Source organism: Salvia hispanica, chromosome 3 (assembly GCF_023119035.1).
Source record: "Salvia hispanica cultivar TCC Black 2014 chromosome 3, UniMelb_Shisp_WGS_1.0, whole genome shotgun sequence".
Taxonomy (NCBI): Eukaryota; Viridiplantae; Streptophyta; class Magnoliopsida; order Lamiales; family Lamiaceae; genus Salvia; species Salvia hispanica.
The window spans coordinates 13,250,461-13,276,064 of NC_062967.1; the positions used below are offsets into that span (position 1 = coordinate 13,250,461).

The 25,604-nt window shown below is 34.2% G+C and overlaps 2 protein-coding genes across 2 annotated transcripts; one reads left to right on the forward strand and one right to left on the reverse strand.

Moving 5' to 3' along the window:
- Positions 1–16,475: 16,475 nt before the first annotated feature.
- Positions 16,476–20,299, reverse strand: LOC125215251 (putative GEM-like protein 3). The gene is made up of 4 exons (XM_048116618.1): positions 19,752–20,299; positions 19,279–19,380; positions 18,058–18,329; positions 16,476–16,943 (listed from the first exon to the last, which is right to left on the reverse strand). The coding sequence occupies exons 1-4, from the start codon at positions 20,131–20,133 to the stop codon at positions 16,755–16,757; spliced, it is 945 nt and encodes a 314-aa protein (XP_047972575.1). The 5' UTR covers positions 20,134–20,299; the 3' UTR covers positions 16,476–16,754.
- A 2,678-nt stretch (positions 20,300–22,977) lies between these two features.
- Positions 22,978–23,277, forward strand: LOC125209322 (classical arabinogalactan protein 10-like). Its single transcript, XM_048108924.1, has one exon. The coding sequence runs from the start codon at positions 22,978–22,980 to the stop codon at positions 23,275–23,277; it is 300 nt and encodes a 99-aa protein (XP_047964881.1).
- The last annotated feature ends 2,327 nt before the right edge of the window (positions 23,278–25,604 follow it).

Consider the following 25,604-nt stretch of genomic DNA (forward strand, 5'->3'; position numbering starts at 1 on the left):
ATCATCTGTCTCCTATATATAATGACTTAACAATTTTTGTCAGATTTTTTGTGTATTTATTTTTTATTTTCGAGCAGTACTTAGGTTGACTGTGATGGAAAATGGACAATGCAAAATGAAAAATAAGTTTAATTTTAATTTTTACTGAAAAAAATATATTTAAATTTAGAGTTTAAATGTAATTTTGGTACTAGGTTTTACTTTTTGGAGTAAAGGGAGTTACTTTCCTGTATTAATTATATATGACATCACTGTGTAATTACTCTTTAGGTTAATTATAGAGTATATATATAGGTATATGTGCATACCTCATTGTATTAGCTTCACATGTCTACCTATCTTGTTAAGGATAAGTACGACATATCTTATGTAGTTATAATAAGATATATCAAACATATTTAAATGATTATTATATGTACCTTTGTGTCTTGTGTAAACATTATTTTATAGTAAGCAGTAGTAGGGATGTAATCAATTGCTAACTAATTATCAATCCTAAATTAAGATTAATTTTCAATTATTAGATGAGAAGATCTTGTGGTTAATATAATGCCAAGTATAATATATTTTAAATTTAAATAATTATTAATTAAATTAAAAGGGTATTAATGTCAAATCCTATAAGTAGTAATTATAACTAACTATTTTCTCTCTCCTCAAAATCATCTCAAATCTTTAAATTTACGTAACTCTCTCAATTTAAATTATTTTTTCACAAAAAATATATCAAATTAAAGATAATTTAATAAGGATTCCAACGAGATCTCAATTGCATATGTTCCGACGACGTTCGGATGATGAAATTTGATATTTTTTATTTTAGTTTTCGTAAATGTTGATAACCAGATTTTTATCAACAAATACATCAAAAAATCTCAATAAAACTATGTAAAAATCTCAATAAATATGTGTTGATATTTTCTTATACTAATGTTGATATTCTTATATCATATTGTTGATATTTGTAATACACAATGTTGATATAAAAAAACACCCACGAAAATTATCATATGATAACATAATGACGATATTACCCTTTTGTTGATATTTTGTCTACTATTTATTGAGATTTGTGAACTTTAATCTCATCCACTCATTAAAAAATCCAAGGATGGAGATTTAGTCTTGATTTTGGATTAGGGTGCTATAAGCATTAGAATAAGACCCAGTAGTAGTATTATAAATGTATTTTATATATACTTAGTTTAATTTTAATTCATTAAAAAGTGTTATTTTTATTTTACAAATTACATAAATTTAAAGTTCCAATCGTTATGATATTATTTGGAATTTAAAGTATTATAATTTTTAGATATCGATTGCAAGAGAGCTTTTTTTTATTATTGTTGAATCGAAAATATTGAGTGACTTGTAATATCCTTTTTAAAAAGCTGATGGGAAGTGAATTTATAGAGAGTTAAATTTTTGGGCTAGCATTTAGAAAGAGATGTGGTTTTATCTTTACATGGATTAGGAGGAGCCCAAATAGTGTTATGGCACTAATCATCACCACGGTAAAAATTATGGAGGCGGCTCGTATAATGGATGGTTTAGTTTTAGGTGTTGCTCAATCGGCTATCGTGATTAGCTAACAACCACCGTCGAGAGGTACTTTAATGCTCAACATGTATAATAATTTGGAACGAGGTTCGCGAAGGGCGTTTGGTGGAGGATTACTTCGTGATGATTTAGGAGCTTGGAGAGATGCGTTCGTAGCTAATGTTCGGAGCTGCTCTATTTGTTGAAAAATTTCGTATATATATCTTGTATGGTCTCCAATTGGTATTGAGTTTTCGGAAGTTAGATGTCTAGAATGATATTTTTGTCAGGTTATCACTAATATTGGGACGTTTAACGTGTCTTTTAGTTGTTGATTTATTGTAGGAAATGTTTGCTCATTACTTCATGATCTTGATTTCATGCCCATTCATTCTTTCGACATTCATTATGTGTACATGGAAATTTTGCTACTTATCATTTTTGCTTATAGAGGACCCATGTGTGGTTAACATCTAATATAGCAAAGTATATATACACCATTTTATGTGGCAAATAAAATACTAAATTTATTGGAGTTCAAATTTAAAGTTAATTTTACACCCTTATATATATCGTTCCTTATATATATCGTTGTTCTTAGCCTATTTGTTCTCTACTATCACAAACGTAGATAGAAATTTGATATTTTACACAAACTTAAAAGTTGGCCGCGAAAGTCAAGAACTTAGACGCTGTACGTACTGGATTTCCCAAAAGTTCAGTTTGAATGTAGAAAGTCGAGTTTGTGTTTTGGTTGAGGATTTTTTTAACATGTTATGTTCAGGATAGGCCTTAATGTGTTAGGTGTTATTAGATCTAATAAGAACTTAACGCGCACAATTTTCTAGCAATAGTAATTCTCAGGATTTTAAAATTTGGTCGCAAAGTCATAAATTTGTCCTTGGAGGGGATAACTGTTTTCTTGGGAAATTCACTGCAATATCTAAATTCAAGATTTTGCTACCAATTTAAATTCTACTTGGAAAATACCAAATTTTAGCTAATGGAGTATTTATGATTTAGAGACTAATACCCCTAATTAAAATCCAAACTTACATAATTGAATACTAGCATTAACTCAAAGCATACCCAACATTTCCTTGAGATTTTGGATAAATTTGTAGTGTATGTCCAATTGTTGCGGGTTATATTAGACTTGTCTTTGTTGCACACTATGTATATGCACACAAAATTATACAACAAGCCCCAATATTTATTCATACTTATATCCAGAATATATGTGTTTGAAAAGAAGAAATTAATAATCAATTATAAGCACACCACACAGTGAAGATATAAGTGGGGCAAGTAACAGTATAGTTGTGTACGCAGTTTGGAGTCTGGTTTTACGTGTTACAGTGGATTATCTGAATATGTACTGCATCAACTTTCATAAATTTGATAAAAAAAAAGTTTGTGTATTAAATTCCACATTTTTATATTAATTTTATAAATAATTAAATTCAGTGGGTCCAAGTGAAAAGGTTGAAAATAGATCGTAAAATCGTATAAGAATTTTGAAATTTAATTATTCCAAGTCAGTTTGTGTTATTTATTTATTGTATGTTGCTTACAATTGTGGGATGTTTGTGACAAATGTGATATTCGAATCAATATGCATAAATGACTCATTTATTACAATTCCTGAATTGATATATCAATATATGAAACGATTTTATTTAATTATTTTTGTTTGGAAGAAGTGAAAATTTATTCCTTTATAATTAAGAACTATACGGCATCTTTTTCAGTTATTAATTTGTCTTCAACAAAAAAACAAACCACAAAACTCCAAACACATCCATCCCAACATGATCGAATTTTGCAGATCCCCTTGAGAAAAGTTAATTTTTTTTAATTAGTTTTTGTTTCCCTTTGGTAAAACGGAGTAATAAAATATGCTATTTATGATCTATGGGGGCTCACAGTTCTGGTCATATAGAATATTGGTAATATATAGCAATTTTAAATTAAATATCTATAAATTTTAAAAAATATTATTTTAGTTGAATTATTTAATTATTTAGAAGCAGTCACGAATTGATGTGAAAATTTGTTATGAATTTTTCAAATCACTGCTTTTGTATTGCTATACAATAACATAACTAATAACAAAATTAATTTGTACCATAATTTAATTAAATTTAGGAGTATTACATGTGTATAATTTATGTACTTTTATCTTTAATTTTTTAAAAATATTTTATTTCTTTTCATTTCATTTTTTTGGTATCTTTTTTTTTTTACCAAAATCACGTCGTTTTGAGTATCACGATTCTCGAGACACAATTGAAAAAAATAGTAACTGTATAATTTAATATATAATATTTAAATTGTGGAGTAGTACTAAGTGTTATGTTGCTCTATTAATTTGACCTTATTAAATTGTCCATTTGAATTGATTATCAATTCAATTCTAATTTCGGCCGACATTGAAATTTGGTCCGACAAAGTCGCAGGTGACAAATGTCACCTTGAAAACTACTTTATGTTTGCATTTGTTATCTTTTCAAAACAAATGTTGCTCGGGTTCTATCCAACAATGTAATTTCAATTTTAAACTATCATGTTTAAGTATGATTAGCTTGCGATTAAGTTGAGAATTTAATTTCAATTATAATATACTCCCTCCGTCCCGCTTAGAGCATCCACAGTGCCGGCTAGCCAACCAGCTAGCCGATTCGCGTCGCTAACCGGTCGGCTAGCCGAACCATTGCAAGCGGCCAGCCCGATATCGGCGAGAAAATCGGCGTGGACTAGCCGAATGGCTGGCGCTGGCCGATGCACTGGCCGCCATTGTGGCGTGCCGATCGGCCAGCGCCCTTTTTCGTTTTTTATTTTTATTTTTGAAAACCTATATAAACGCGATTTTAATTTCATTTTCATTTGCACCACTTGTTTTAACGAGTTTTCTCTCTCTCTAAATTTCTGTACAAGAACATCATCGAGCGATGAGTAACGCGGGTGGTAGCAATGGTGGTAGTGGTGGGGATGCCGAGGAGTACGAACGGAGGATGAACGAGGCTATGGAGGCCTACATGAACCGCGAGATGGAGCGGTACATGCGAAGGGTGGGAACAGCAAGCGATACCTCGCCCTCCACCGGTTGTCCGATCGGGATCACCTAGCTGCACATCAGCGGCTATATAACGACTACTTCGCCCGACCCGCGGTTTCCGGCAAACATGTTCAGGCGGCGTTTTAGAATGCGCAGGAATTGTTTATGCGTATCGTTGACGAGTTGGAGCGTCGATATCTTTATTTCCACTTCAGGCACGATGCGGCTAGCAGACGGCAATCGGACACACCCCTATTCAAAAGAAGTTTTTCTGTCAGGGTGTGATAAACATTTTCGGTGAGTAGTACCTTCGAAGCCCTACTCCCCAAGATTGTCGAATTTGATCGGATGCGGAGCAGCATGGGTTCCCGGATGTTAAGCAGCATAGATTGTATGCATGGGAGTGGAAGAAGCGTCCGCACCCGGAAGGGCCTACGACGAGCTACAAGTCAAAGAATCCCACGATGGGAGCGCGCATTTGGTGCGCTCCGGTCTCGATGGGCGGCAATTAATGGTCCAGCGCGTTTGTGGGATATCAAATGCGTTTCCCAAATAATGTACATCTGCATTATCATGCACAACATGATCGTCGAAGACGAAGGCGTACAACTGATTAGTTGGGCCAATGACGATGAAGCCGGTCCGAGCCACGGAACGACCACCCCTAGCGTACGACGTGGGGTACCTCTCGATGAAGTCGGCCGCCTCAAGGAATATGCCGACATGCGCCCAGTGGATGCTCATATTCAACTCCAAAAGGATATAATTGAAGAGTTGTGGGCACGGAGGGCTGCACGACGATAGTTTTTTTTCTTTATTATGTAAAATTTTTTTTTATCTATGTACCTTTTTTAATGCAATTAATGAATTTTCCCGTATATGTCTCGTAAATTTAATTCCGTAATTTAATCGTAATTTTAATTCCGTAAATGTAGTATTTTTTGAATTATTTGTATTGCGGATGGCCTATGGCTGGCCTAAATCGATGTGGCAGGTGGATTTTTAGTCTTTGGCGACGTGGCGAGAGAGAGAGAGTAGTAGCTGGCCTATGGTTGGCATATTGCCATTGTGGATGCTCTTAGGCCATCCGCAATGCTATCTCTTATCCGTCTCTTAACCGTCTCATCTCTTCACTATTCATAGGCCCCACTGTACTTTTCAGCTCATCTCTTAACTAAGAGACAACACCTGCAACCCTCCATCTCTTAACCATCTCTTAACTATTCATTCAATTTCATTTTTTATTTTTAATTTCAACAAATTCAATTAATAAAAACACACTTCATTAAAATAAAATAAATATTACAACTTAAAAGCCTAAATACTAGAAAAAAAATACATAATTTAAAATCCTAAAAAATAAAAAAAAGTACATAATTTAAAATCCTAAAAAATAAAAAAACTACTCCACCGGCGAATCATCATCCCCCGAAGTCGGCGGTACAACTATACCAAGTTGAGCTCTCATATACTCAATTCCGGCCATATGGGCTGCAACTTGGCCAGGATTCATTTTTGAGAGGTCCGCCATCGTGGCGACTAGTTACATGGACATTAGGGTGTGCGAGCCCGTGCCCGTGCCGGAGCCCGAGCCCTCGCCCGCCTGGCTTGGTCCGCTGCGGCCCATCCCTCTCGCTCTCGCTCTCGCTCTCCCCCTGGCTCTAGCCGCCTTCACCGCCTTGGTCCCTTGCGGCCGACGTCGTGCACCGGAAGAAGACCCCCCTACATCATCGGTTGGCGTGCCCTCACGTGAGGTGTTGCCTTCGCCGCCATCACTAGACGAGTAGTGGCCACGCGCCGTGCGCTTCGTGCGTTTCGAGCCCGACTCGACACCGCCAGCCCACCTATCAAGGTGGTGGACTTGCGACCAAACATCGACAAGCTTGAAATCTTTGCCGACGTCGTCTTTGAAGACCCGCAACGCCGCTCTCAGAATGTCGGCTCCACTGGCTCCGCTCTGATAATTCGCCTCTTCTCCCCTGTATATCGCGCAAAAAATTTTGACATCTTTGTCGCTTCGCTCCCAATGACTGCGGAGCATCTTCACGTTGCGGGGAACGGTATTCGTCGGCCTTCGTGCGTTGTAAACTTCGGTGACTTTTAGCCAAAAACACTTATGGGTTTGTTGATTCCCGACGACAGGATCGTACGAGACGCTGATCCAAGCGTCGTACAGAGCCAACGTCTCGGCTTGGCTGTATGCATGACGGTTGCCGTCTCCACCAGCCGCTGCCTCCTCTTCCTCCTCGGCATTGACGCCGAGACTGAGGTTGATCCTGCCGGAGCCGGAGCCTCCACCAATTGGCCGGTCGGGCAAAGCTGCGTTCCGGCGCCAAAAAATTCTCCGGAATTTGGGATAATCCCGGCGATTGCCCGTACCTCTGGGGGGGGGAGGGACGATAGTATGCATCCACATCAAAATGTGGTGTTTGGTACGCCGGCGGGGTGGTCGAGCCTTGGGTGCCCGGCGACGAACCGGGAGTACCCAAACAGTTGTACATGCTCGCCCAATCGTCGAACGAGTTCAAGTCGAACCCGACGGAGCGCGGCCTGCCGGAGCCGCCGCCCTGGAGTTTCCATCGCCGGACATTTTTTCAACAATTTGAGAGTAGTGTTTGTGTGTAAAATGGAAGAGGAATGAGGAATGAGAGTTGTGTTTGTGTGTAAAATGGTGAATGGAGTATGGAGTATATTTATAGAAGAATTAAAAAAAAAATTGAAAATTCGACCGTTTGGTCCCAACGGTCATTTGACCGTTTGATTTTTTTTTATTAAATTCGAATTTTTCGAATTTATATAAAAAAATAAATTTATTACGTCATAATTACGACGCCCACTCGCGGGCGTCACGCAACGCTCCAGCGCGTGCCACGTGGGCGCGCACGTCGTCTCGCCAGCTCGAGGCCGGCCTCGCCGGGTCGCGTCGCGCGACGAGATGTCTCGTCTCGTCGAGACGAGACGAGCCTCGCAAAGCTGACTCGATGCTGGCTCGTCTCGTCGAGACGAGACCGAGCCAAAATTGAGCCCGCGTTGCGGATGCTTTTAAGGTGACACATTTTCCTTTTTAGTTTGTCCCAATTAAGATGACACATTTCTTTTTTTTGGTAACTTTCTCTCTCCAATTAATACATTCAACCACTTTTTCTTACTCCTATTAAAATATCCATCTTTTTTTATCTCTCTACTTTAATACATACACCTTCCCTCTCTCCAATTAAACACTTTAACCAATAACTCATAAAATCCCATGCCGGCTAAGCAATGTGTCATCTTAGCCGGAACGGAGGGAGTACTAATTTGTTGGACTAAGAGTTGATAGTTAGTGACTTAGAGTTTAATCGAATCTAAAACAAATTTTATAAATTTGGATTCATGTTTAAAAATCAATTATTATATTCTGAAATATAGACTACTTTTATTTTAAAATAACATAACATATACATCGAATCATAACCAATATTATTAATTATATACTATAATTAATTACTAATTACAATCTAATGTACTCCATAAATATAAATTCTACTAGTATCTAGTTAATTGCTCTATTTTAATAGAGTCATTTAGAGAACTTCATCACTACCTACACCTAATTGTATGCAATTAATTTCAAATAAATCAATCATATTTTGGTTCTTCCAGTAATCTTATAAACTGACTGAACAAATCATAAATTTAATATTTTTTTTTCAATTTTTTCAGGAGTATAATTAAGTTGGGTAAAATTATATGATGTGACATTCAAAAAATTCAACAAGAACGAGACCGTTAGTGAATTTTATATTTTTGGAACACACTTAGTACACAACTCATTATATTATTAATTTGAAGCATGTAAGTTTCAAATTAATAATATGAAAATCAGAATACTTAATCAATTCATTTAGAAAAAATGAGAATAATGTTACAATTCATTATTTTTACTACTGATTTTTTATACACTATAAATTTGACAAAATTCATAATCAAATAAGAACTTGATATGAGTCATACTAGTATCAATTTAACATGCAAACTAAGCAACAGAGCTATAACAATTTTATTTAACTCGATAATAATTATCAAACCAAACCAAACCAAACCTTATTTTCAGTTTATTTAACTCGATAATAATTATCAAACCAAACCAAACCAAACCTTATTTTCAATTTATTTAACTCGATAATAACTATCAAACCAAACCAAACCAAACCAAAACTTATTTACAATTTATTTAACTCGATAATAATTACCAAACCTTAAATTTTTACTAATTCATCCACTATATATAATTCTTCAACGGTGGAACCATTTATTTCATCAAACGCTGACACTACATAATAGAGCCACGTCACCATTAGTTGACAGTATTGATTTGTGATCAGAATATAGGCATCTCCAATAAAGCGAAAATCCTTGGTTGAAGTCTCAATGAGAATAATTTTTTTATATGGATACTACATCTTACTTTCTACTCATCAAAATAAATCTTTACAATAATTTATAAGATCTATAATTTTACTACTGATTTACTTTTTAATCAAATCAATTTCTTTATACGGAGTATAATTTATTTAGCTATCTTTTCTTTATTCTTATTTCATGCGTAATTCTTAAAATACTTTATGAGTTCCGTACTTTTACTAATATTAGTTTTTTTTATAGCTAAATATAATTTTCTATATATTATTTATTCTAAAAATATTTTACTTTTATTATTCCACATTATATCTTATTCAATGCATATCAAAATAAACATTTAATATACTCTATGAGATCTTAATTTTTATTACTTTACTTATATTATTTGTATTTTATTTTTAAATTAAAATCAAATTTTCAAATATTTTTATTTATCCAAAAATAATTATTTGTATTAACATATGTTTATGATATGAAATCTATATACAGTGGTTCAACCGAGAACGACAATTGTATATTTACCTGTGGTTAAAGGTGAAAAAAGTAGTACTACATGCTCGTTCACTTCTATTGATTGCACTTCCTACAAAATTAATTTTTGGATCTACCACTGATCATCAGAGCGGACGATAATGTAAGTGGACCATGAACTCGAAGGGTTCAATTTCGTTCTGCCATCCATTATCAGCGATGACCGCTTACCGTCTCTACCCTCTAACACGTTTGATGATTAATTGAATCCAAAATTGGATGTAATTACTTTTCCAAATTGAAGAAACATTGAACAGAAATAAATGGAAATGTGATAAGTAGAGAGAGAGAGAGAGGGAAAGGGGCCCCGGTTCTTACGGTGTTCATGTGATTCTTTAAAAGTAGGCTATGGAGATGGAGTGACGTTTGAGTTGACGTCCTGACACACACACACCACACACTTCTGTCAGCTCCAAGGAAACCACCATTGCAATTTCCTCTATTTCCCCTGCCTTCCAAAATTATTGGATTCTTTTCTTTTATTCCATGAAATGAATAAATTCTTTTTAAAAGAGATTATATGGAGTATACATTATCATCATAACAATGATGGATATTGTTGTTGAAAAAGAATTTTGAATTTTTGATTCAAGATATGCCATCCAATGGTGATTTTTGTGAGATCGATCTATTAGGAAATAAATGCGCAAGGATAATCTTGAAAAAAGTGAGAATAGTTTAACCAATTCGATACAGTGTGTATGTTTGAGGCGATGTTAAACCAAATATTCGACTATATAATTTTCGGATGAGGACAAGAACCACTATATTTATTGGTAAGTTAGAGAGCCCTAATCCGGGTAGGAATAGGAAACTTACGAGGACCTTTTATCATCGCGATTGTAGACTGTTTTACTTCATTTCAGGCCCTATACTTCAACTATCTCGTGTGATTTTATACTGGTTGATGGATTTTACGGAAACTAGTTACAATTCAATTTATTCAAATACGTGAGTCGAGATCAACCAAACCCTAACGATATTTTATCGCGAATCGATTTGGTTGGTCAAGTTTTTGTCATGTTTAATTTCTCCATCTTTCTCAGATATTTATTTTATAGGAGTAGTACTTATAAAATAAAATGTGAAAAGTTAAATTGTGGAAGTAGAATATATAGGTAGGTAAAGCATGCATGCATGATGAGTGAAAAATAGGGGTAGGGAAAGATAGCTCTAACTTTAAAAATGTATGATCAAACATAAGGTATAGTGTTTTTTGTGCGTGGTTTCATAAAGTGAGGGAATTGCGGGAAAAAGATAAGCTAGATAGCGACTACACACACCACACCTACCCCCCACGGTTAACCTTTTGGGCTCCACTTAACCTATGCCATCCCATATCTATTGGTTCGATCCGAGTGTCCAGGGGCGGAGCCAGGAATACAAATGGGACGGGGTAAAATATGCGAAGAAATTTTGAGAAGAGCCATGTATGGAGAAATTTAGAAAAGATTTTCCAAATTATAAAATAAAATAGCATTTGTCCCGAATTATCCTAGTTTTCCATTTTATAATGTCTCCACTTCATTCGTTATATGAGGCATCTTATAACAATTTTGTCATTTTATCTTCATTATATTCACCGGAATCCCCAACGATTTTAATGTTTATGTACATATATTATCCATAATATAGTTAATCTAGTATCACTGCAGGTGGCTTTCAAATTGGTCTTACTGCAGGTGGCCACTTATCTCCACTAACATTATTGAGTTGCTCTAAATATGCTTAAATAATTGATATTTGTATTTTGATTTAAAGAATTTGGTGGTTAATAATGTACTAGTTGGATGACAAATCTACTAGAGCTTGCAGATGTCCTGATTCCTGAAATCAAGATAATTTCTTAGGATTTATGGCCTTGCATTATCTTCTTGAATGTATTATATATTTTGCTAGCAAATGCAAACCATTTTGATTTGATGGCTGATATGATATGTTGAAAATAAAAACAATATATTGGTCGACAATAAATGCAATTTATTCAATTGTTGAATGTTTAATGCAATTATTCACTACTTTATCCAAGCATTAATATCAACAACTACCCTAATAGAGAAACTAATAGAGAAAGTAGTTCAATTTCATTTTAATGTCTAGCTTAGGTTTAGGTTGTGACATTCTAAAAAGAAAAATATATCATTTAGACGAGGACGAGAATTATATGTTTTTTAAATTTCCCACTTGATATATACGTGTCTCTCCGATATTGCATGTGTCTCTTTTAAGGCCCTCAAACTTTCTCATTTCATTTTAGCTATATGCTTTGACAAGACATCAAGCAAATGCTGAATATGATTTTGCAAATCTTGCTCATCATCATAGGGTTTAGCCTTTTTTTTGAAGGCCTACCCTTTTTATTTCAGTAGGAACATGCTTTAGTGATTTAAATAATTGAAAGGAAAAAAGGTTTAGATTGATCTATAGTTGAATGTTATAATGTGGTTATATATTTTGCACATAATGTTGGCTTACATATGACAAGAATTGTTGTGGCCTGTAAACTATAGGACTATGTAATTTTATAATTTCAGTATGCATTTCAAATTCATATGTTGTGTTTTTTAATGATCATAATTAAATAATAATACTAATTTTTCCAATTTGGCTCATTTCTTTTCACCAAAGTATTTAGAAAAGACGAGAAATTTGCAAAAGCTTGAATTTTGATCAAATTCTGGTCTTGTGACCTTAACAATTAATCATAAAATTTAGAAGTATCTAATGCGATATACAAAGAATTCTATGTGGACGAGACCTGTTGATAAATTTTATCATTTTTCTCGACACACATAGCACATGTATAACTCAGTCACGTCATCAATCCATCGTCGGGTGTCGTCGATGTTAAATTTTTCGGATGTTACACTAGAGACAATTTCACCCAAATTATATATCATGGTAAATTTGAGAAAAATGTTAAAACTCATCATGGTAAAATTGAAAAAAAATATTAAAATCAAGATTAGTGATAAGAATGAAAAATAATGTGTGGCTCATATATTACACGTATACTATAAAGTAAAGTGATTACAATAAAATTAAAAATATATACCATGTCAAATAGTACAATTAAAAAAGAAATATGTCAAATCAAAAGGGACAGAGGAAAAAACACTAGTCATAGATATAATTTAAACCCAACACATTATTAAACTAGCAATATATTTCTAAGCTTTTTATGAAAACATATAGATATTGAGTTGCATAGACATCTAAGGATCTATGGTACTCCTATAATAGTACCATAATATCAATAGTAAAGTAATTCTATGTAACAGTGATAGAGCTGTGTTGTGAAATATTTGGTCAAGAGCTACTAGCTATAGTCAATGGTTTGATCGATTTAAAAATGTTTGTCAAAGAGATGACGTGAGACACAACGTGCTATTAGTGTCTCGTGTCTACGTTGTTGCTATGTTGAAATATATGTAAAACATACTACCTCCGTCCCCCAAAATTTGCTACACTTTGACCCGACACGGGTTTTAAGAAATGTAATGAAAAGTGAGTTGAAAAAATTGATGGAATGTGGGTCCTACTTTTAAAGTATTAGTTTTATAATAAAATGTGAGTAGGAATGAGTTAGTGGAATATGAGGTCCACTACCAAAAATGGTAAAAGTGAAGTGTATCAAATTTTCAGGGACGGACCCAAATAGTAATATGTATCAAATTTTCAGGGACAGAGGTAGTAATTGAGTACATTTTGTTAATAAAATTATTACTAATGATATTTATATAGGTACTCCTACAATTATACAGTACTCTCTCCGTTCTATAGCAATGGAAGCGTTTCTTTTCGGTACGAATATTAAGAAAAAATGTATTAGGTGAATTAAGTAAAGGAAAAATAAAGTGAAAAATGAAAAAGGTAGAGAGATGAAGAGAGTATAAAATAAGAGAGAGTAAAATAGGTGTGAAAAAATGTGTTGACTTTTACTAAAAAAGAAAATGACTCTATTACTATATAACGTACCAAAATGACAAAATGAATCTATTACTATGGAACAGATGGAGTATATAGAAATGTGAGTGAGATTATGTAATACTAGTATCTAAGTGTTAGCTGGATTAGTGGCGGAAGGGTGGAAATGACCACTAGGGAAGTTAATTGGGCTAACTGTGCGGGTTGTCGGTCTATTCGATTACTGATCATTCGAAATACTTACAATTTTTTCGGGTCAAAAACTGCCAACAATAACTCTAAATCTTTGGATTTCAGGATAACCCGAGGGTCAATTGGCCTCGAAAGTTATTATACTCCTTTCATCCCACTTAAAATGACACATTTTCCTTTTTAGTTTGACCCAATTAAGATGACACGTTTCCTTTTTTGGAAACTTCTCTCTCCAATTAATACACTCAATCACTTTTTCTCATTTCTATTGAAATATTCATCTTTCTTTCTCTCTCTATTTTAATACTTGCACCGACCTTTTCTTTCTCCAATTAAACACATTAACCAATAACTCCTAAAATCTCGTGCTGACAAAGGAATGTGTCATCTTAGCCTGGACTGAGGGACTAATTTCTTTTAGCATATGTATAAATCGAGTTTATGTTAAGTTTACTAAGTATTTATGTCAATTGAATTGGACGTAAATCTTTAAACTATCTGCGAATTATGATTTTCCCTCATAATTTTACAAAAATGTTGTGTAATTGCATGCATTTATTCAAACTTCGATAAAATCGATCATCTTTTTCGATTGACTATTATTTTCCACGTCACTATTACTTATCCCCCCTCCATCTCATCAGATTATAGCCCTCTTCTTCCACAATTTTGATTTGGTGGGAAATATCGAAATATGCCAAAATTGATGTGTTTACAAACTAGGATTAATTCAATTGATTATGTGAAGAACATAGTTTGTGAGCTCAATAGCCAATTACTAGAATATACATTAATCAATTGTGGATATTGACTTAATAAATTGCACTCCTACAACGGATAATTTTCAATGACGTAATGATTGTTTAATTCACAAATATATTCTCTATTTTAATTTTGGATTCTTTTTTGCTCCCTCTTTTCCATTTTCCTAAATCCAAACAAACCAAAAATGATGATGCCTATGTCAAATAATTATACCACCAATTTCAGCATTGCAATTCCATGAGACAGTTGGAGCATGTGACTGTTGCAGAGAAACAGATTGAGTACTTCATTAGATTCTTGGATGCTTATCTCTCTGATCTTTAAGTGCTACCAGTCAAAATAAAACTGATTTACATGTCCCATTTATTTAGTTTTAATTACCATACAAATGATACAATACAAGTCACTCCTGATCTTCATCTAGACATGAGTGATGAGTCTTAACCAAGTGTTACAATAGACAAAATATAAAAACACATTCCAAAAGACTAATCTATCATTGAAAGCAAGCTTGTTTGATTTAGTATTCTTAATAAATCGATATACGATAGTGGAGTTCGTAACAATTGACTCCCTTTAAAGGCCAACGACCTTGTTGGTCACAACTGGCTCATATTTTAAGCCATCACTTCGGGTTGCTTCCAAACATCCTCGTTGGTATCCCAAGGTGAGAGAGCTCATTTGGTTTGTAAACCACCCATATGTTGCCTTAAACAACGGATGCACAACATTCGAGTACATAACAATCGCCCCACAACAGAGGACAATGTGCTGGTCACATGGCTCTTTTCTCATGCCACCACTACTAGTTGAATTCCAAACGCCCTCGTTAGTATACTAAAAGACTAGCCTATCGGGTGTGAGAGAGAGCTCATTTATGTGAGAGTCCATTACAATCGCCCCTAACTCTCTATTTAAGGGTCTACGTCCTCGTTGGTTACTATTAGCTCGTTTCTTACACCACCATTCTGAATTGGCTTCCAATCATCCTCATCTAGTCACAATTAACTACTTTACCAGACTGCCACTTCGTGGGCCATCATGACAACTTGTTGGACTTTTCAATGAAAGCACCAATGTTACAAACCATTATAGAACACATTCCAAAAACTAGTTTATTGGGATAAGGAGTTCATTTGTTTATAAATTTTAGGTCACTTAACATAAAGAGTCGATTTTGAACAACACTAGATCGCAACTTAGCATTTGTATTGTCAAAAACGATAATTAGTGGCTTTAAAATTTAGCAAACATAGTGTTTGGGATACCATCATTAAATTTCCTGATCTATAGCTTATGGCATGAACCTTTGCTAATATTTAATCAATCATTGATACACATATTTACACATAGCTTTTTCTAAAAAATAGGACATAAAATAGAAACCCCCTAACAAAAGAAGGGTCCCCTCTATGACAACATTTACTACAAAGCTAAAATCTTGCAAAGGCTGCCATGTTTGTGCTGACAGCCTCTAGTGTTTCCCTCATCAGCATCAAGATTGCACTCAAAAGGAAAATTTTCCATTACCATTCTAATTCATTGTTGTCAGATTAAATAAAGAAGAAGACACTTTCCCTAATTCCTCATCCATTTCTCATCAACCAATCAAAATATCTGCTTTTCTTCAGGCCAAATCATTTGAAGAGAAATGATACTGTCCTTTCTTACACTTGCATTTTTGAAATAAAGAAAATGTATATGTATGTTTGATTATTAAGATTTAAATTTCTATAAGCCCATAATCAAAAACCAATACGAGGTGTTGGGTGGTGTACAATCTCTGCATATGTAGTCCATTTCTATCAAATCCAAGAACAACTTGGGCCAATACATTGAAGGAAAAAAGAATCAAATTTGCAGAAAATGTCATTTCATATTTCAATGTGATGTTTGGCTCTGTCATAATATGACAGGACGTTACCAATGTCGTGCACATTCAGACCAATAAAAAATGAAGTGTCTGAAATTAATTTGGGTGTACAAACAAGAGCCCAATAATTGAAGACAAACACCAGACATTTCATCAAGTTTTCAGCAAAAATACTAAATAGTAGAAGAATCCAGCAAAATAGTGAAGCCCTTCGAAATATGTAAATGTGTCATGGGAGAGTAGCACGAAATATTGATCATAACGATGTGATAGAAAAAGCATTTCAGGAGTTAAATAGTATCTGTAATGTGCAACTTGAGAAGACATGTTTAACTATGGTAAAGCATGACTCCCGGGACCTCGCCTTTCAGTTTTCATAGTGTGCAATTAATGTTTGACCGAACCAAACACATTGCTCGTATGAGAGAGAGAGACATTTCGGTGCGATGAGGAGAGGGTGATGGTATTTTACACTGATTGAGCGTCGCGGCTGATAAAGGCTTGCTCGAGGCATTCAACTGCACTGTTGTAGTTTAAAAAACCCATGTACCAGAATTCATGGTCATCGATGGATATCACCTGCATATACTTTTCGGCTGGATTTGTTCTGCTTGTTGAAGGGTTGATGGCTTTGAGTTGATGCAACGGGATAACAACCTGCCAAAAGGTGCCGTTAAATTACCTGATTCATATGGTTTATAAATCATCTAAACACATGTGGCAAACTGGTACTTTGCTTAGCAATGACAAGGCAGATGAGATGAATTCAAACAACATTTTTTGTTTAGTTTTATAAAATTGGTCTCATGATTACTTAATAATGATCTTTTTCTTCAAGATCATCACTATAAAGACACAAAAGGAAACTATTGGGATGATTGGAAACCCACAACCAATACAGAATGACGAGTAGTTATATCTAACATGTCACTACATGCTCATAAAACAACCACAAATTTGAAATACCCTCTTGTCATCCAGAGGCTACAATAAATAGTGCAAGTAAAAATAGTCCGGATTGAATCTATGTGACTGTTAGCTTCAAAGAGTTAACAAAATATCCCACCACGTAGGATAATGAATGAACACAATCAAGCAACTAGTTATTTCATAGTCTCTGATATATAAACTCCAACTAGTCATCCATTACACTTTGTTTCCAATATTTTCTAGAGAGATGTTGTTTCTCCAGCCTGATAACTTTTTAAGAACTTGAAGATGATGCATGTACTCACAAATAATAAGGAATTAGACAATATCAGAGTCCAATCAAGATACCATAAACTGTAAACTCTGAGATTTGGTAAAACGATTAGGTCAGTGAAGCAGCATAATGCCAGACAGACACATGGGAATGAAAGAAATGACTAATGAACTTTGAGGCCAATAAAATATCTTCACAACTCGGTTAGGAGAGTTATTTATTAGTTCGAGCTTTAGGAAGTTTACAATCCGTCACTGCCATTACTTCTGTTTCCAATATATGATGTAAACAATATACTTCCATCATTATCTCTTTAAAAAGTTACAGAGTCTGGACATTGAATTGTTATAACATATTTGCAATTAACAGGATATGTAGGATGGAATTAAGAGGTGAAGAGAAGGATCAAGAATGACAGAAGGTTGAACTTCAAAGCAGAAACTAGTCTAATTCTATGTTACTCACGTGTACAGTCTAGTTTCATAGGATGAGAGTCTTTTAGCGAGTCTTCATTTGTTCAATATCAGTCAGAGAGAGCAAATATTATGGGGAAACATTCAGACATACCTTATAATAGCTCCATTCAGTTTTATCAGAACCTTGATAGGAAAGTGGAGTGTCACTACAGAATGCAAGCTTTGCAGTGGAGACATACAAAACACCCATGACAGGACCAGCTGAAGTGGATAAGTAACATGCAAATGAATTTTTTAGTTGCTCCTCTGGAACAGTCTCAAATGTTTGACGAAATATTTTTTCATAACCGCCTTCAGCTAGAACCTTTGTTCCTTGCGCAATTCGTCCTAAGGCAGCATCCGCCATGCTTGGGCTTGTTTTCACTATATCAACAAAAGTAAAATTTGCATAATTTTGTTACAAAATGCATACATTTATCCTATGTATAGCACATAACATATCACCAAAAGAAAAACAATTCCAGGAATACATGGATCTCATGCAACAATCTGTTTAGTGGATATGCAAAGAGCTGTTATTATCTAGTAAGAGATGCTCTTGGCTTTGTGGTTTACTTAATTCTTACTTAATAATTATCAATGTCTTTCAGAATTTCGAAGTGTCTTGAAGTCACCACTGTCAAGCATGGTAAACGGTTGTAAATATTTCCACAAAAATTTTATCACATAAATCCATGGATTTGGAAACCTATATATGAGTCAACAGCCACTAGTCACTTCCAACAAGGCCAATCCAACATTTTATAGTTAATACCCTGCATCAAGACCTCAATTTCAGCTAGTATTGCAACTTACATTGGCATTGTATTCATTTCTCCCTAATGCATGTTTTTACTTAGGGGGTGTTTACTCGAGTGATAGGATCCATTGATTGAAAAAATCCAAGCTAAATCACTGTTTACTTTGATGGGTTGATTATTTCCAAGCTTGTCTCACCATCTTATCCTTCAAATAGTCAATCTCAAACTATTTTCAATCTATCCTATCACTCTAAGAGTCAAAGTAAACGCCCTCCAAGCTAGATTACTTTGATTGGTTGATTATCCCTGATCTTGTTTTACCATCTCATCCTTCATATAGGCAATCTTGTATTTAATCAATCTGTCCTATCACTCAAAGTAGCCCCTCTTAGTGTGTGTTTGCTATGTCTACAAGTCCAAAGTGCCATCGATCAAGAACCAAGTACTTTTGACAAGCGTCTTCAATCAAAGGAAAAATAAACATTCAACAACACATGCTTAGCATTTATTAGTTCTTATATTTATTAACAGTGAAGAAAGTTTGTGATGTTTCCAGCAAAGGAAATGCTTACAGTGCTGCCAAGTGTTCCCAGCAAATTCCTCAGCCTTTTGGGATGCTTCTCCGACTTTCTTCCTCCATCTCCCCAGCACATCTTTCACGCTACCCATAGTTTCTGAAAACCAAAAAAGTCCTCATTCGATCTGCCCTCACAAGCATAAATTTAGCTATCCACAACCACTCAAACAATTTATAACACTTAATCCAGCAGAAAATTAAACGATTGTACTGGAAATTACTATAAGCCAATGGAGTACTTCAGAATAGATCGAAATATATCAATACAATTATACATAAACCACCTTACTGCTGCTATATCTAGGGTTTCAGTTTTGTATATGGAAATAACTGAAAAAACTCAAATTATAAAAACGTGTGTAGTGCGGATTCAACCTCTATTTCATCGAAAACTAATGCGCAATATCCAATTGAAAAAATCCAATCACAAAAATCCAACATATGTGCAAATCAGCTCCGATTCCAAACCTTTGAAATTGAATGACGAGGAATCATGCGCAGGCGACGGCGAGTAACTCTCGTAGGGATTGGCGGATCCGCGATCGGAATCCCTAGGCACCAGCGTCTCCGTCACCAGTTCCTGGCTCCACCGCACCGATTTCTTCGCCCTCACACTCTCCGCGTTGCTCTCCTCTGCTCCACCAGTACTCGATTCCTTCAAATCTGAATCACCGACACTAGCTAGACCTCGGGCATCAGTTTCGCCATTCCCCGCTGGCTTCGGGGGGGCGGCATCTGGAATCGGGTGGGAGGCGGGGGGCGAATCCTTCGGATCCGGATCTAATGGTACCGATTTCATTTCGTCGCCGATTTCTTCGACAGCGTTCACATTGATCTTCGGCAGCTCCATTTTTCCGGAAATGGAAAAAAATCCGGAAAAAGTTCAAATAAAGTGCGAGAAATTAATTACGAAACTATAAATTGCGGCAGCGCGTGGGATGGCGCGTGCGGCGAGGTACGGGTGAATGAGAAAGGTTACCGGTTATACCGGTGGCGGTGGGGTGTGAGTGGGAGACGGGGTAACCGGTGAATTTAACGCGGGAATGAATTAATGAATATATAATCTCAGTTTTCTTTTTCTTTTTCTTTTCTTGACTAATTGATAAAGTGAATTGAAGTAGGCTTCCTTGTGTGAAAAACTGTACTACTATATATTCCTTTACTTTATATTTCTATTTATTTATTAACTCGCAGGAGCCAAAATAATATATTAAAATCCAATTGAAATTTTAAGAGTTTGATATTTTTAAATTTAAATCCGTGGCTCTAAAAGAGGATTAGTTATTTCCTTTTCCTTTCGTGGGGAAGTTTATTTTCTAAAATATCATTGGACAATCAGACCTTGAATATAATATCTACAAAAAAAGTTCCCATCGATTTATTAAATTATTTGGAGGCTTTAGTTTTTTTCCTTGTAGCAGTAAATACTAATTTTATTATTCTTAATTTTGGAAAAAAATAGGAGATGTAAAGTAGTACTCCACTAATATTAGTCCATAGGTTTGTCACTATACAAAGTTGGATAAGTTTAAATTCAAATTCAATTTTCTCTTTCATTCTTTATCTTGATTTTATTACTCCAAAATATAGTTCTAATGGTAATCAATTTGTAAGGCCCAAAGTGTGCGTTTAGAGCAAAGTCCAATACATATAACTACAAGCAATTTTTTAGCCCATTAGTTTATTTCCACATGAGTATTCGCAAAAATAATTACAAATAATCAAATAAGGAATGCAAATTTTGTTCAATTTGAATTTAAAAAATTCGGGTGGTAAGCTTGTCAACGGCAAATTTTAGAATTGGCATAAATCCAAATTTCGTTAGCTCTTAATTTTCTAGAGTCCGATGTATAATCTAAGATTAATTTTATCATTTCAAAATTCTTTATGACAACTTTCTAATATTACTCATAATATTGAGTTATATTAACCGAAAATAGTCAAAGATGGCTTTAAAATTGTTCCCATGAAAGCCCAATATTTTTGTCTTTTTCACCTGAAATTTGAATTTATATAACAACATGATTAACAATGTACTATCAGTAGTTTTTTCAATTTGAATTTATTGACCGCTGAAACTTGAAATAATGTCAAAAGTAAAAAATTTATGTTTGGCTAAAATTAAATTAAAAATTTGGTATACTTCGTAAAAAAAATTGGAACTGTAATCTAATTTATGTTTTGATTTTAATAAAAAAAAATTTATCGAAGAAGCTATGAAATATGTATTAGACTTTCAAACGTTAAATATTTGGCTCCGTCTCTGCAGATATTTATTATACCATTATGCGTGCATGCGTACAACTACTTGCGTTTTCAACTTTATTTGTACTGTTGTACATAATATTTTTGCAGATTATCTTATTTTGTCTATGAGTATTACTCCATATGATACAATTAATTAATATTATATACAATAAGAACAACCATAAGTTAGTAGTATAATTGATTTTTAATAAGTCGGCGCAGTTGTCATCTCAACCAAAGTTGTAAACTACTAATACAAAATATAGTTATAAAAGCATAGGTTAAGATAATGAGATAATCATATGTGTGAGTTGTGACAGCTCACTAATATAAAATCCAAAATAACGTTTCCATGTTAGTTTGTTGAAACCACAACGATGTTGAGTAGGTTTTTCACGCATATCGAAAATTGACAAGATTATGTATATTAATTATATCACGACAGATGCAGAAAATAGAACTTATAGGATTGAAATCGACAAAGAGGATTGTCAAAGATGTCGACGGTGTTGCAATCGTTGTTAACAATAAATGACAAATAAGAGAATAAAATTTCTCAGTTCTCATAAGCTGACGTTAAGATTGATTGACTTCAATCTAATCTGAATCCAATACTTTTACTCAAAAAATGTATATCTAATAAATCTGGTAATATACATTTAATTTAACCCAATTTTATGTATTTTCTATTCTCCCTCACAACACCCCTGTACCTATCATCTTTTATTTTAAGATCATACAATATTTTCGATTTAGTAAGTATAATCACATTAAAAGATCATGTACTAGCAATGAACACTCATTGAGCTGAGTAGTACTATGCTTGTGCTTGCCACAATTTTAGTTTAGCAAGCTCGAGTTTTATAAGTTGAATCATAAACCTTTTTTCTTGATCGATTCAATGGGGAAAAATACTAATTTTGGAGACTTCAAATAAACCAAATAGAAAATACCAATCGAATGTCGAAAAAGTTATAATCCTTCAAATATTATATACTACTCCATTGTATATATGTGTAGGTACATGAATATAAAATGTAGTCCATATACTGAGGTGCAATCATTTAGACAAAAGTAGAAGGCTACAGCTCATGAAAACATTTATTTGCATGTGTTTTCTTAAGTGCAGCAAGAAAGTATTGCAGTGAAAGCAAAGCTATAAAATGATGATGAGTAGTATAGTTTAAATTCTATGATTTTATAAATTTTCCATTTAAATTTAATTTTCAATCAATGAAAACTAAAAACTTAGGTTTATGAATAAAATTTATTAAAAGGAAAAATGAATGTATGAACAAAAATGACACCTCATATGCACGTGTGGAACATGTTATTGTTTCAATTATATTCATGAAAAATCTAATTTTTATTGTTTAATTGATTCCTGTGTCTCTTTATATGTCTTCCATTCGCACACCACTCTCTGTAACGCATAAACACAAACACCATGCCTGCATCATCATCTCTGAAGCTTTTCCTCCTCTTAGCGCTGATCGCCACTTCCTGCATGGCCCAAGCGCCCTCCGGCGCCCCCACCGTCTCCCCCACCGCCTCCCCTGTCTCTCCGCCCACTTCCGCTCCAACTCCGGAATCCGCTGATTCCCCAACACCTTCCCCTGCTCTGGCACCGGGCGCCCCTGCCCCCACCGCTGATCAGACGCCTCATGGAAACAGCGCTTTCTCCAGCAGGGCTGTATTCGGCGCCACCGCTGCCACGGCGGCGCTTGTTGCGGTGGCGTTGATTTAAATTTACACGCTGGAATTTGGCCTTTTGTCAAGGGCTTAGTAGTCATTTCGTTATTCCATATTTGCCGTCATATTTCTTTATTTCATTGCCTTTTTTTTATTAGTATGTAATTTTATGTTATTGTTATTCGATATCTCATTGTTACAAGTCTCGTATGTATGTGAAATCAGTGGATATTTTTTTTAATGTACATTTGATTAAGAAAAATTTAGATGGTTGGTATCCAATGATTAAATGGATTTGTGAATCATACCTATATCATTTAGAGATGAAGTAGGAGTCCTTCAAAACAACACTAATCAAAACAATACTAAACAACACTAATCAAAACAATACTGATTCGACACGACGTGAGAAAGGAAAATTAGCACTGTAGTAAAAGATTGTGAAATTTAAGATCAATTTTAAAGATAATGAGAAAGAGTTGTTGCTAACTTATTTATAATAATAACTAATAACTTAAAAATTATATCAACTTAAAAATTAATAATTAATATTCATGTACACAATTAATATTGAAACGAAATCCACCTCAAGTCCCATTTTAAGGTGTACATTTTTTTTTTTAAATTCAGGCCCAGTTAATTAAGTTGGTCTTATGGGCCTTCCACTATTGGGCCTTAGTTGGCTAATCAGATATCAATATTAAATGTTTGCTTGAACACAAACAATTTAATGTAAGTAGAAAGAAGCACACATAGTACTCGGGGCAAATGATCACTTAATCAAATAAGAATCTCTCTTAATGTAAAAATTACAAAAGCCACGCCCACTTAATGTATAAAGAAATTAATTACACTTAAACTTATATAGTGACTAAATTTTTGTTAAATATAATTCTTTTTTGTTAAGTATTTGGCGGGAACACATATGTATGTTTATGTAGCTTCTATTTTGTAAGCGGATCCATAATGATTCCATATTCATTCTGTGAGTATGTTGACTCGAACTTTGATTTATCAGTTAGAGAGAATCTTAATTCTTATCGACTAAGTTACGCTTTATCGTCGTTTTAAGCTCCTCCTTAGTTTATAGCTAAAAGAAAATAATTATTTAAAATACAATCATAGTCAATGATGCCATATTGCTTGTTGGCAATTGTTGTTTTTTTACCATGTATCATGTTCTTGCAAGTAAATAATTCATGTTTTATTTTACTAAACTTTTACTTTTGCTATACATTCTATATGCTACAAAACAATATTTGCATAAAAATTAATTTACGTGGGTGTTACTCTTCCTATATGTGTGTATATGCCAAATAATGTGTCGCAATTGCTTACGTGATCAGATCGAGTCATTTTCATTCCTTTTGTTTTAAATATATTTCTTGATTCTTTAATTAGGCGTATACCTGTAAAACCTTGATCACCACTCATCTTTTATGTAAATCCAACCTGCCCTGTTTTTTTAATTTATTTACATTTTCAAAATCTAAAGAGCATCAATACAATAACGATAGATTTTTGAACGTTTTCTAAGTAAATAGCCTTTTTAGATGATCGTACCACAATTCAAATTTTCAACTGACACATTAGCATTGTACTCTAACCACAAATCATATGAAGCATGCATCGACGTCTTATTTACGTTCTCATGGCGCTTACAACCTAGGTTTTCGAAGCATTCAAACAATAATCCTCAGTTGCATTCGACTTTTCACCACACGGTCGCATGTCAGTATCAATTGAATAACAACATCCTCGGCATCAGAACTGTCTTTTTCCTCATAGAATTTTAGAGAGAGAGAATATAATTGAAGACGAATTAAGATTGTTTAGTATTTTGTTATGTTTATAGATGAAAAGTTTAATAAAAGTATAAGAAATTTTTTTAAAAAAATTGCTCTTGGTGTGGTACCACACCTAGCAACGCAGTGTTAATTCCGCACCTCATCGACAATCCGAGCAGTGGGGTACCGCTAGGGACCGCGGCCGTTAACTATGCTTTAACATATCCGAATTATTTGTCAAACGTTATTAGAAGCCAAGTTTGCCCAATTTTAATCACTATATGGGTAATTTGATCTTTGGTTTTTAATTTTATAACATTTTTAGAAGCCAATTTTGATCACTATATGGGTAATTTGATCTCGATTTTTAATTTCATTTTACTAAATGTTGTTGCCATCTTTGAATTCCGATAAGCATGGGATGTGAGTCTCCATTCGGAGACAAGGAAAGACATAAAAATGTTAATCAGTAAATTATCATTGTTTGTTGGAATGTCTGACTAATAGTAGTGGTAGTTGTGCAATTTAAATTTTCTAATTGTCAAAAAGAAGACAATGATTCGGATTGGGTTAACTGGGATAAGCTTATCTTAAT

Coding starts and splice junctions, on each gene's coding strand:
- LOC125215251 (XM_048116618.1), bottom strand. CDS start 20,133: ATGGAGCTGCCGAAGATCAATGTGAACGCTGTCGAAGAAATCGGCGAC. Junction 18,330..19,278: donor TGGGAACACTTGGCAGCACT/GTAAGCATTTCC, acceptor TTGTTGATATAG/TGAAAACAAGCCCAAGCATG. Junction 16,944..18,057: donor CTGAATGGAGCTATTATAAG/GTATGTCTGAAT, acceptor ACCTTTTGGCAG/GTTGTTATCCCGTTGCATCA.
- LOC125209322 (XM_048108924.1), top strand. CDS start 22,978: ATGCCTGCATCATCATCTCTGAAGCTTTTCCTCCTCTTAGCGCTGATC.